Source organism: Mandrillus leucophaeus, unplaced genomic scaffold, assembly GCF_000951045.1.
Source record: "Mandrillus leucophaeus isolate KB7577 unplaced genomic scaffold, Mleu.le_1.0 Scaffold554, whole genome shotgun sequence".
Classification (NCBI taxonomy): Eukaryota; Metazoa; Chordata; class Mammalia; order Primates; family Cercopithecidae; genus Mandrillus; species Mandrillus leucophaeus.
Window position 1 is genome coordinate 827867 of NW_012105964.1, and position 14178 is coordinate 842044.

The 14178-nt window shown below is 41.5% G+C and overlaps 1 protein-coding gene across 1 annotated transcript in view; it reads right to left on the reverse strand.

The window, feature by feature from the left end:
* Positions 1 to 451: 451 nt before the first annotated feature.
* LOC105552402 (vomeronasal type-2 receptor 1-like) overlaps positions 452 to 14178 on the reverse strand; it is a 49373-nt gene continuing 35646 nt past the window's right edge. Inside the window, 6 exon segments of the mRNA XM_011998068.1 lie at positions 452 to 1434; positions 3846 to 3969; positions 11397 to 11699; positions 11701 to 11810; positions 11813 to 11959; positions 11962 to 12124. Of these exon segments, the coding sequence (XP_011853458.1) occupies positions 452 to 1434; positions 3846 to 3969; positions 11397 to 11699; positions 11701 to 11810; positions 11813 to 11959; positions 11962 to 12124 (1830 nt within the window).

Here is a 14178-nt window from a genome sequence, read left to right on the forward strand (position 1 = left end):
CCACCACTCCTGGCTAATTTTTGTATTTTTAGTAGAGATGGGGTTTCACCATGTTGTCCAGGCTGGCCTCGACCTCCTGACCTCAAGTGATCCACCCACCTCGGTGTCCCAAAGTGGTGGGATTACAGGCATGAGCCACTGCATCCAGCCTTATCTATCATTTTAGATAACTGGCTCCTACTGTATCCTCTACTGCATAGTCCTTATACCAAAGTATTTCAAAATGTTTGAATGAAATAGGTTTTAATTTCAATAGTAAAAGGTATTCTGGTTCATGCTAAATGGTATCTTATAGTACGAGATTTGATATACTATGCTAAGACTACACCACCAAAACCCAAATCCTCAATGTGACCTGAGAGTATTAGGCAGCTGCTATAGGAGCAACCTGAAAGCGAATGTTGAACCACATCATCATTGCAGCTTCGAAGGACACATGTAAATCACAACTCTAGTCTTCCAGAACAATTGACACTGTGGTATTGTGAAGCTCACTGCTCACAGAAGCTGAGGTCAGTTGGATGCTCTTATCTGTGGCAGAGACTCTTCCACCAACAATTTCATCGGCGTTCCTCTGTGGCCTCAGCAAAATAATGAAGCACTTAGAAGCAAATATACAACCCAACAAACCATAGCTGAATGCTGGGATTGCAAATATTTACACAGCCACTTTGAACTTGCCTTTGGTGCTCAAATAAGCAGGGACAAAAGAGATCCAGACGATGAAAAAGACGAGCATCCCAAAGGTGACACATTTTCCGTCATGGTAATTATCTGGCAACTGGCGAGTCACAAAAGTTGTAAGAAAGCATAGCGAGGCTAGGAAGACATCAATCCCAAACATGGAGCACAAAAACTCTATGGAACCTTCATTGCATCCCAGAATGATCTTTGCATTTTGAGGTTCCATGTTCTTGTATACCCTGGGAGGTTCCAATACCAAGTAGGCTGTACATATGTCAATCTCAAATAAAACAGAGATTCGCACAGTGATTATCCGATAAAGCGGGTGCATGGATGTAAGTCGAGTTTTGGATTTGGAAATTCTGTAGGCTAAAAACAGTGAAATAGGCTTTCCAAGAATGCATGACAGGCAAAGAGAAAAGCCCAGTGCCAGAGTGACCTGGCGGGCCATGCAGGACCAATTGTGTGGCTTGCCAATGAAAAGCATGGACGACAGCAGCGTGATGATCAGAGAAAACTGAATGAGAAAACTCAGCTGCTGGTCATTGGCGTTCACAAGGGGAGTGTGCCTGTGTATCACATACACAGTTGTGATTGCCAAGACCACAGATGCCCCAAAGACAGAAAGAATGACAGGCGTGAATCCCAAGGCCTCATTATAAGCAAGGTATTCCACCTGTTTCGGCACACACTTGCTCTTTTGTGCATTTGACCAATAGTCTTCATCACATTGTTCCCACTCCCTTTGACCTATTGAATGAAGAACAGAGAATTGACTGCAAAGAAATCCAATTGTCCCCTTCCACTGTGAATATCCCAGAGCCCTCATAGTTCTAGAGTGGGGACTTGTTGAAAATCCCTTTATGTAGAATATATATAGTATCTCAAAAGAAATAGTGATAAAATGGCCTTAGAGTGTACAGATAATATTACAGATTGAGAATTATTTTCAGTTTTGGAAAGTCAGTCTCCCTTCTCAGTTTCAGCCTTTCCTGCATTGGCCTTTTCCAGTAACAAGCTTCTTTCTTACTACTCCAGTTAGCTAATTGAGAAGAGTGGTGTGTATCCTCATAAACCCAAGAACAATCCACAAATGAAAAAAATGTAAAAAAAATTAAAGCTACTGAGGCAAAACAATCGAGAGAATTGTGACAGGAATAAGGTTGATTAAAATACAAATGTTTTCTGTCTTTATTCAATATCACCCTTATGAGAGGGAATTTTGTCTTTGCTTACTCAGAGCTTTTCCCCTCTTCACTCTCCAGATACAGATTCGAAGGAATAGGTAGAGTAATTGAGGATAAGAAGAAAAACAAGGCTGGGCACAGTGGCCCAGTCCTGTAATCCCAGCACTTTGGGAGGCTGAGGTGAGTGGATCACTTGAGCCCAGGAGTTCGAGACCAGCCTGGGCAACATGGCAAAACTTTGTCTCTGCCAAATAATACAAAAAATCAGCTGGGCGTGACAGTGCATGCCTGTAGTCCCAATTACTTGGGATGCTGAGATGGGAGGATTACTTGAGCCCAGGAGGCTGAGGTTGCAGTGAGCCAAGATAATGCCACTAAACTCCAGCCTGGGTGACAGTGCAAGACTTCAACTCAAAAAGAGAGAGAGCGGGAGAGAGACAGAGACAAAGAAAGAAAAGAAGAAGCAGCAGCAGTGGAGGGGGAGGGGGAGGAAGAGGAGGAGGAAGAAGAAGAAAATGAGGAAGAAGAGAAGAAGAAGAAGAAGAAGAGGAGGAGGAGGAGGGGGAGGAGGAGAAGGAGGAGGAGAAAAAGAAGGAGGGGGAAGGGGAGAGGCAGGAGAAGGAGAAAAGGAGAAAGAGAAGAAGATGGGGAAGGGGAAGGAGAAGAAGATGGGGAGGGAAGAAGAAGGAGAAGAACCTACATGGTGCTTGACATTGAGAAGATCTGGAGCATTTAGCTGGGTGGAAGCTATAAGGGAGAATGTCAGAACATAAGACTATTTGATATGAGTTTATAGTAGACTGTGAAATTGATCTCTTTAATGTCTTTGAAAGATGCAGGAAAGATTGCAATTCCTGTTTAATCACTTTTCACTGCTGTATTGGACTTCCCTGGATGTAACTCTATGCAGAGACTGGGCTGTGTGGGGTCCAAGGAGTTGTTCAGGTTACATAGTTCTTGTTTTCCATTTTGAGAAAAGGTTACTTTTTTTTTTTTTTTTCCCCCGAGACAGAGTCTCGCTGTGTTGCCAGGCTGGAGTGCAGTGGCACGATCTCAGCTCACTGCAAGCTCTGCCTCCCAGGATCACACCATTCTCCTGCCTCAGCCTCCTGAGTAGCTGGGACTACAGGCACCCGCCACCACGACCAGCTAATTTTATGTATTTTTAGTAGAGACGGGGTTTCACCGTGTTAGCCAGGATGGTCTCGATCTCCTGACCTCATGATCCACCCGCCTCGGCCTCCCAAAGTGCTAGAATTACAGACGTGAGCCACCGTGCCTGGCCTTCAAAATTCTTTTATAAAGAATTGCTACTGAGGGCCATTTGACAAAAGACAAGTACACTTTGTGTTATCTTTAACAGAAGGTAGAGATAAAAATAAACCTGCTCCAACATGCTTCACAAGACTGAGCACACTGAGCCCAATTAAAATTCTGGTCATAAAGAGCAACAATTTGGCAGGCCATAGTGAAGAATTCATAGAGCAGGGGTTACAGAAATCATGTGTCCTACAAATTTTGAGTACTTATGACCTTAAGCCAATTGCCTTTAGGGATGAAATTTTAGATCTTATAACTCCAAATTAGAGCTAATTCAATAAAACATAGTACTATATAAGTCCCCTGTCTTCTGATTATGAATATAACTAGCATTTAATTTTTTCAGAAACAAATAATTTAAAATATTTTTTATTAATCCTACTCATATTTCACATTTCATATATTTTATTTTGCATTTTCCACTATTAACTTCAAGATTGTAGGTATTTTCCCAACTGTAGCAGCTTTAGAACTGAAACACAATACTATGTTTTTTTCACAGTGCACAAAACATCCAATAATTTGAAGGATTTTAATTATTTTTGTTATAAGTTGTTCATACCTATTTATAAAGAAAGCTCCTGAGGCCTTCTTTGCAAAAACATGTTTGATCTAAAAGCATCCTCGTATCAATGAAGAAATTACCATCTCTACCTGGTTTCTGTGACACATGTCCATCAGCACATGGGATGGAGTCAAAGCAGCATATTGGTTCCCCCTGACGAATCCCCTTCCGAGTCCCAGGAGCACATGCATCAGTACACACTGAATGGGGAAGCTAGCAAAGACAAATATGACAGATTAACAAAGCCCTTTGTCTCTAGTACTCATGAGGCTGAGAAAGAGCCCATTTGAATTTCCATGGAAGCTTTGTGATTTCCGGGAAACCCAGGATACCTGAGTGAAGATAATGAACAAAGAAAATAACAACATGGAGAACCTAAAGAGGAATTTTGCTAAAGGAGAGTCTCGTTTTTGATTCTAGAAATGCAAAGCTAATCCTAAGCCTACTTCTTTCTAACCTTGGGGATCCAGACCAGGCTCCATGCCTACAGGACTCTGGGGATGAGACCATTTGGCAGGTCTGTTCCTGCTTGTGAAGGAGGAGGGCAAAAGGAAAAGCAGACAAGGCATAGCATTGAAATATTTTCTCGCTAAATGAATTTCAAAATCTCAGTAGTAAACACAGGCCTCCTTTTACATTCTACACGGATGTGCGCCTTGAAACCCAGAATAAATGCAAGTTTTTAAATAGTTTGTTTCTTAATCCATTAGGGAGTTTCCTGTTTAAGAAATAAAATGCTTTTCCATTAAGCAAAGAATCATTTTGGAAGATGCATGATTACATTTATATTTATTTTACAAATCAGAATTTTCATATGTTGAGTTTTCCAGGTAAATCTGAATTAGATAATATAGAAAACACTAGAAATCTCTGAGCTAGGTTATGGTACGTAACATTACAGAAGTATGTATACACAGTAGATAAGCTTCTTATATGTTTCATACATATATATCTGTAAAATCATATTTTAAATGCACTTTGAGGAGTACCTATTACAGTAAGAAGTGATAGCAAGGCATTCTCAAATTCTGAAAGATGAACAATAAAGTCACCACAGAATGAACTAGAATTCCTCACCCTGATCCAGTCTTCTGGAAATAGCTCTCGATATTCCCTTATTATTATTATAATTATTATTATTATTTCATTAACAATGAGCTGATACCTTTTTGTTCCATTTATCAGTATTCCTTCCCTTTTCAACCTCTGTGATCTATCTGCCAACCCACTCACCTCACTAAAACTCTTCTTGCCATGTCTGAGAGATTTTCCTCTAGCCACATTTTCCTTCAGCTTTCTTCAATACCTGACACTTTTGATCAACCCCTCCTTGAAATGCAAGCTCCCTTGGGTTCCCTTGGGTCCTGGTTGTGGTCCTTGATCCCCTGGTTTTCTCTCTTACTGTAAAGCAGTTCCTTCATTCTATTGTCTTCCACCAGTATCACTGTAGAAGAACTCCCAAATCTTGATCTCTAAGACCAACCTTTCCCACCTGACCTCTATCTAGTTCCATATTCTGAATTTCCAATATGTTCCCACATTAAGATTCCACCATCACCTCAAATTCAACATGTCCAAAACTATCCCATAAAGCCTATTCCTCATTTCTGTCATCAACACCACCATTCCTATCCATCATCTCCAACCTTATATTCTATTACTTGCCTGTATGGACTCTCTCCTCCACTCAAGTCCACCTTCTCACCAACTACCAGACTCAGTTTACCATTATGACTTAAATCATTCTTTGTATTGTCCTCTAATTGTCTGATGTAAAAAAAAAACACTTCCAGGTCCAACCGGTCAGCAGATTTGATGTCTTCTACCTATAAGGTATTCATGAGATGTCCAGAATCTAATGACTTTTTGCCACCTCCATCACTTCTATCCTGGGCCAGGCTACCTTCATTATTTTGGATGATTTTATGGTCTTTTAACTGTCTCCTTAGTTCTGTTCTTGCCCCCATACCCTACTCCTTCCACCGATTTGCAACATGGCAAACAATGATACCTGAGTCAGATCATGGCCCTCCTCTGTCAAGATTTTCATGGTTTCCCCTCTCACTCAGTGTAAAAGCCAAAGGCCTTCAAAAGTCAACAGGGCCCTGCATGATCTGTCCCTCTCTAACCTCTCTCACCTCCTTTCCTGCTCTCCCTCTCTTTCACTCTTTCCAGCCACACTGACTTCTTTACTGTTCCTGCAAAGTGCCAAGCACATGTCTCAGGGTTTAGAAGATGCTGTTCCCTCTGCTGGAAATATTCTTCCCCTAGGTAATGCATGAACATACTTTCATTTGAATTTCTGTTCAAATGTCACTCTAGTGAGGCTTTCCCTGACCATACTATATGAAATTTCAGTGCAACACTCCCCCCAGCACTCCCTATCTCAGTCCTGCTATTTGTTTCTCCCTGACATTAACATCCTTTAAGATACAGTATAATGTCTGTATTTGTCTTGTTTGTTGCCTACTTCCTTCCACTGAAATGTTAATCCCATTAGGCTGGGATTTGTTCTGTTTTGCACACTGACGTATCCTCAGTTCCTATGCACATATGCTACTGTTCTCAACAAATATTTACTCAGTTAATTAGGGGCAATTGCCTTATTTTTGCAATGTTTAACCCAGAGTTGGATTTATAGTAGATGCTTAGTAAATTTGTATTGAATTACATTTGAAGTAATTTCATTATACAAACCTAATCCCAATTTTAATATAGAAGATAAGAAAAATAAATTACTATACCCTAATGAAGATTATTAAAAGAAAAATCTACTATTAGATTTCACTATTTTTCTGTCAATTTTCAGTAGAGCAAGCATTCTTTGAACCATGTATATGCAAAGAATAACATCTTCCTTTTCATGTAAAACAATATATTGGGGAACTACTATATACCTAACCAAAAGGAATACAAAAGTGAAGTCTCAAGCCCATTCATCAAGTAGCTCACCATTCAGAGAGAGCTCTGGGCCACGTAAGATGGCTTATAGCCTAGACTTAGGGCAGCTCTGTCCTTTCTGCAGTGACAGAAGTGTTACATATCTCTGTTGTTCTGTATGGTAGCCCCTAGCTACATTTGGATATTGAACACTTGAAATGTAGTTAATGTGACTAAGAGCTGAATTTTCCTTTTATTTTATTTTAAATAATTTGCATTGTAAAGCTATCTGTGGCCAGGCATGGTGGCTCACGCCTGTAATCCCAGCACTTTGGGAGGCCGAGGCAGGCAGATCACGAGGTTAAGAGATCAAGACCATCTGGCTAACATGGTGAAACCCTGTCTCTACTAAAAATACAAAAATTAGCCGAGTGTGGTGGTGCACGCCTGTAGTCCCACCTACTCGGGAGACAGGCAGGGGAATCGCTTGAACCCAGGAAGCAGGGGAGCAGTGAGCCGAGATTATGCCACTACACTCCAGCCTGGCCACAGAGCGAGACTCTGTCTCAAAAAAAAAAAAAAAAGCTATCTGTGGTTAGGTACTACTGTATTGGGCACAGCAAATTCTAGATCAAAGGCATAAAATGTTGCAGAGAGCTCTGGTCACTAAAGTGGTAAACACTGACAAGTGGCTGTTTTTACATCTAGCCAAAATATATTCAAGTGCTGCTTAAAGATAGACCAATAAACTACTGAGTACGTGTGCATGTCTGTATTCTTCTGTGAGCGTACACAAGTCAATAGATGTTTATTGCTACACATAGAAAGCAGAGAGGAATAGTCTGACAGACAAAGATCTCACAGGTGTCTGGTACAGCATACCAACTCAGAAATCTTGAGGGTTTTTTTCCTACTATTTTTAGATGCTTTCCCAGCATGATTTGGAAGACTGTTTGGGGATCTCAGATCTGAGCTCAAGAGGGAAAATACATGAAAAATAAACAAGATGAAAAAAGACGCCCTTTCCTCCAAAAGAAAGTCCTGTGTCAGCAAACAAAAAGCATTCTCTGGCTATGCTGACATCACTTTCATCTCTCTCACTTTTCCTGGTTTTTTCATTCTGAGATTCACACGGTAGATGAAATTGCCAATTCTTTTTCACTACCCTATCCATTGACCGTAACTCTACATGTCATCCCGAAGTAAACATAGAACTGGATTATTCAAAGCTCTACAGTACTGGGCCGGGCACAGTGGCTCACACCTGTAATCCCAGCACTTTGGGAGGCCACAGTGGACAGATCATTTGAGGCCAGGAATTCGAGATCAGCCTGGGAAACATGGCGAAACTCTGTCTCTACTAAAAATACAAAGCCTGGCGTGGTGGCGCACACCTGTAATCTCAGCTACTCAGGAGGCTGAGGTAGGAGGATTGCTTGAACCTGGGAGGTGAAGGTTCCATGAGCCAGGATGGCGCCACTGCATTCCAGCCTGGGCAACAGAGTGAGACTTCATCTCAAAAAAATTAAATACAATAAAATAAAAGCTCTATAGTTCTGCTTTCCTGAACTAATATTTCATTGAGGGTAAAAAGTTTCACTTCTGGTAAGTGAAGGGGTTTCTTCTTAACCTCTGGGAAGTAACAGAGTTTTCCTTTAACTTTCCCCAACACTTCTCTAGGTGTTATCTTTACATTGTGTACCTCAGTCTCTAGCTCACCAACCCCTTCCCTTATAAAATGTTCAGACCTCCTGCAGTCTTGCAATCAACAGCTCTCTTGTTGCTATAGGAGGAAGAGGAAGAAAATGATCATAATCATTATCAATAAAATAAATAAATAGCAATAATAATGAAAAATAATTTCATTATTTTTATCTGGGGTAAGCATTTTACATTTAAAAACAGTTCATCTAATATTGAAACCCTACTTCTACTACCTTCCAGGATAATTTTGGGAAATTATTTTTTAAAGAATTTTATAGCTTATGAAACTCTTTTTTTCTCATATAAAATACCAACATAGGATGTTTTGAAGGATACACTGAAGTGTATTAACATGTATGTGCCTCCATTCATATATCATACTGGTAACCAATGTTTCCTACTTCAAATTATATTATGAACTTGTAAATTTTCTATCCTATTTTTTGTCCTGGAGAATGAATAAGAAGAAAGAAGAAAACAGGGAGGAAGAAATGAAGTCCCTCTAGAACTACTGTTGGAAGGGAAGGGGAAGACCTCTGGGTGCCCCAGGGTAATAGTAGGTGTCAAACTGTGGTTCTGTCCATATATTCTCCAAAAACACCATACATATTTTTTAAGTGAGGAGAATAAATAAATAAATAAATAAAGCCACACATGGCCCATAACCAACATCACAAAGAGCCTGAGAATACTATGAACTTCAAAGTACTTGTAAGTAAAGAAATAACCAGCTGGGCACAGAGGCTCATGCCTGTAATCCCAGCACTTTGGGAGGCTGAGGCGGTTGGATCATGAGGTCAGAAGTTCAAGACCAGCCTGGCCAAAATGGTGAAACTCCATCTCTACTAAAAATACAAACGGTCATGTTAACCCTCTCCACTGTGAGGACTTGCTTTTCATGGTCTTGATTTACTGACATCATATGGAGACTGTATCAAACAGAATGCACCTGTTACAGACTAATCTACCAACACTAACCTAGACACTATTTAGTTCCTTGGCCCTCCCTAAACACTCTTTTTCCCTGCAATCCTAACACATGATCGTTGCTCTTTGAGCAAATTTAAATTATAATATTGAAATGTTCAAATAATAAATTAGAGGGTAGTTCCTTATCATAGAAACATTCTTCTTTATTGCAAAGAAAGAACCTGGAGAATTTCTTTTAAAATTAAGGAACTCTTCCATGCATTTAAAATATAACTTAATTTCTCATTTTGTATTTATTGCAACCTCCTCAGTAACAATGAATTCACCTCCCACCCAGATCTTGTTTCTAAATTCCATTCTTCAGTAAATGCAAAGTCCCAGCACTCTTTGGAGAAATAGTTGACAACAGTGCTGGGACCAAGAAAGTACAAGATGAGCCTGGAACATCTTGGGGTTCCAGAAAGGAAGGAAGTGCTCAGAAATTACAAGACTGTGTCAAGAGGAGACAGGAACCAACTCAAAGGGCTCCCAATGGTCAAACCTGGGCAGTTTTGAGCAGCAAAGTATATAATGATAGTTATAAATTAGAATTACTTATAGAATAGAAATAAATATCCACGAGTCCATATTGATATAAATAAGTGGAGGAGGAGTAGAATTCCAGCTAATAAATGTGGAAAGAATAAGGGAAATAGAAAGCCATCATTTTTCAAACAACACAATAATCATCTCAAGCAGGAAGAACCATCAATGACTGTGAAAATTTGTGGTCAAATGTTATGAGAAACAGAACATCTTCAGAGTCTCAAAATATCACTTCACAAGATAATTATTCATTACAAGGGAAAACACAATAACTTCATGGTAAGAAAATATGATGACATCACTGTAATTAAGTGACCAAAGTTAACATCACCAGTAATCAGACATAATTACATCATGTACCTCCTGATATAGGGCACAGAAAATGATACAACATCACCTCTATGGAATTCTTGCCAAAAATTCATAACCTCACTCTAGTCATAAGAAAAATAAATTAGATAAACTCAAGTTGAGAAACATTTTAAAACTGGCTGACCAGTACTTATCAAAAGTATCGAAGGTCATGGAAAACAAGGAAAGAAAGAAAAGTTTTCACAGGAAACTAAGGTGACATAAAATTAGATACACTGCGCAATTAATTTGAAAATAAAAGTAAAAATGAAGATACAATGGTTCCAGCCACTGTGGACTCTGTTGAGCATGACAAGCAATTCAGTGTTGCAGAAGAGTAAAGTGGTAATGGAAGGAGTGATAGAATCAGAGATACTGACAGAGCCTAGATCACAAAGGGCTGAAAGTGCCAGACCACGGATGCTCATCCTTCAGAGGGGAGGTACTAAAGGATGTAAGCAAAGGAGTATTCTGATTAGGTGGGCAACCTGGGAATACCACTCAGGCTACCATGTCCCAACATGAGTTTCTGGGATCAGACCAGAGACAGATGTGGGAACCAGTCTCCAAGATGGCCCCCAGTAATCTTTATCTCCTGACATTGATGCCCTTGTGTGGCCCCTCCCATACTTCATGAGTACTACATCTTCCAGTTTCCTTTGCAGCTAGATATGACCATAACAAAATTCTGGCTAATGGGATATAAGGAGAACTATATGTAATTTCTAGAAATTATCCTTAAGTGGGGGGGTGCACACATACTTGCCTTTTTTCCTTCCTGCTGATTAGAATATGGACATGATGTTTGAAGCCTATGTGGTCATCTTAGATTATCAGGTGAACCCTCATATTGTGGATGGTGAAATAGCACTATAGGGAGTGGGTCCCTAAGCCATTCTTTCAGTCCTATAATGCCTATTCTCTGAACTTTATTTATGTGAAGGAAAAAAACTATGATGTCTAAGGCACTATTTTGGGGGGTTTTCTATCATTCACAACAAACTTAATAATAACTGTTAAAAAATGGATACTTTAAAATGCCCACTTAGGCCACATAAGCAAGTTATTATTTTATGTGACCATGTGATAAGATTATGTCTACTAAGCACAAAGGCAAATCAATAGTTTTAATGACATGAATTCTTATAATTATCAAGCTGTGTCATGACATACACCAAACAATGACTTACCTGCCAAGGCTCGAAGTCAGGTATATATGCACAGATGTTTCCTGGAGTATATGGCCCATGACCTTCTTCACATCTACTTTAATGGTCCAGAGCATAAGCCATAGAATACACAGCTTGTTTGACATTGTTCGTAATTCTTAGCTGAGCCACATCCAGATAGGTATTTTTAAGATCCTCCAACTTCTCCTCTCCAGTAAAGAATGTATCAGACATGGCATGTAATCTGTCTTCTTTACCAATCATATTCACTCTATGATCGATACTGTATGGAATACTACCATTTGGCCAAGTACAGTTAAAAGTCAGTTTGCCAGAATTCAATGGTCAGGACATCATTTGGATCCTTGCTAGGATGCACATCATAAAGAAATTCCCTCAATCCTGGTTTATCAGCTCTTGGTATTGCAAATCCATACTTCCACCAAAATACGGAAAATATTCAGGCTTTGCAATGAGGGCTGAGATAACCCACGCTTCATTGGAATAGACTTTGGGAATGATTTCAGCAAATGCGATACAGAGGTTGGCATTCTGCATATTTTCCTTAAAAGTTTTTACTCCATTCCATAATCATCATCAGCTGCTATAGCGCCTACCCAGACCCAGTGAAAGTGTTGAATAAGTTTTACCATGACCTTCGACTGGATCTTATCACTGGCTATTACATGAAGATAAGATGGAAACTGGTATTTGTCACTAAGAATCACGCAGGTAGAGGCATAGCCCACCTACAATTGAAAATATTCATGCAGTTATTAGAAAGCAATAGCCAAATATCAAATTACACATTTTCATAATATGTTTATTGGGGAGGGAAGGAACTTAACAGTTCTTCTCCCTTTATTTTCACATCTTTCTTTAGACAAAAGGATTTCTGTTCCTTTCCTTGCTCAGTGGATGGGAGTGTGGAGTGTTAGAGGGAACACTTTGGGCCTCCCTATGGACTCTTTCAAATCCACTTCCCCACGCCCCAAGGGAATCGGAGGAGATGATTATTAATACAACATTCAATGCACTACTTTTCACAAGTGAGATCACAGCAGTGAAAAGGAGGCCATTTGCTTTTTCCTCTATGCATCCCACAGACAACGGGAGTGAATCAAGCCATCTAGGCTCTTCCTCAGATTTTACTTCTCATCCACATGGATGATGGACTGAGTAGACCTACAATCCATTTGGCAAGCCCAATTCTTCTCTCCCCGCCCGCTTCCACCTCCCTTCCCTCCTTCCTATCACCATTTTTCTTTCCTTGTTTTTCTCTGCCAGGACTTATGAGTATGTAGATCCCAAGACTTAACTTGAGAAAGGTGGTAGAAAGCACCACTTCAGCCTCACATCTAAGCCCTGTCATCCAACAGAGATAGAAACCCTAATTTTACAGTCACTTGTCTAGATAAATGAAGAGACAGTTTCTCATTTTGCCAGTGATCTCTGTATGTATTTTCCAATAGTGGGAACTTAAGAATAGAGGCCAAGTGATCATGAATTCCTCACCATTTTATATACATTTCCACTGTAGCTTACCCTTAACGGCACTGACCCTACAGTTAAGAACATATTGAGAGGTGACAACATGCTAGCAGCCCTTGCTCTCGGCACCTCCTCAGCCTCACCGTCCACTCCAGTGGTGCCTGAGGAGCCCTTCAGCCCGCCACTGCACTGTGGGAGCCCCTCTCTGGGCTGGCCAAGGCCAGAGGGAGCCGGCTCCCTCTGCTTGCAGGGAGGTGTGGAGGGAGAAGCATGGGTGGGAACCCGGGTTGCGGCGTGGTGCTCACAGCCCATTAGAGTTCCGGCTGGCGCGGGCTCAGCCGGCAGCACTTCGAGTGGCCGGCCGGCCAGCACTGCCGGCCCAGGGCAGTGATGGGCTTAGCACCCGGGCCAGCAGCTGCAGAGGGTGCACGGGGTCCCCCAGCACTGCCGGCCTGCCCCCGCCAGGCTCAAATGCTCACCAGGCCTCAGCCGCCTCCCGGCCGGGCAGGGCTTAGCACCTGCAGCCCGCCATGCCTGAGCCCCCCGCTCCCCCCGGTGGGCTACCGCGCAGCCCAAGCTTCCCCCACGGGCACCGCCCCCTGCTGTATGGTGCCTGGTCCCATTAACCGCCCAAGGGCTGAGGAGTGCAGGCAAGTGGGACCAGACTGGCAGGCAGTCCACCCGTGGCCCTAGTATGGGATTCAGTAGGCAAAGCCAACTGGACTCCTGAGTTTGGGTGGGGACTTGGACTACTTTAATGTCTAGTCTGAGGATTATATATGCACCAATCAGCACTCTGTGTCTAGCTCAGGGTTCATGGATGCACCAATCAGCACTCTGTATCTAGCTAATCTGGTGGGGACTTTGAGAACCTTTATGTCTAGCTAAAGAATTGTAAATACACCAGTCAGCACTCTGTGTCCAGCTAAAGGTTTGTAAACGCACCAATCAGTGCTCTGTGTCTAGTTAATCTGGTGAGGACTTGGAGAACTTTTATGTCTAGCTAGAGGATTGCAAACGCAGCAATCAGCACCCTGTCAAAACGAACCAATCAGCTCTCTGTAAAATGGACCAATGAGCAGGATGTGGGTGGGGCCAGATAAGGGAATAAAAGCAGGCTGCCCTAACCAGCAGTGACAACACTTTGGCGAGCTTTCCCACATGGTGGAAGCTTTGTGTTTTTTGCTCTTTATGATAAATCTTGCTGCTGCTGGCTCTTTGGGTTCACACTGCCTTTATAAACTGTAACACTCACCACAAAGGTCTGCAGCTTCGCTCCTGAAGCCAGCGAGACCACGAACACACCGGGAAG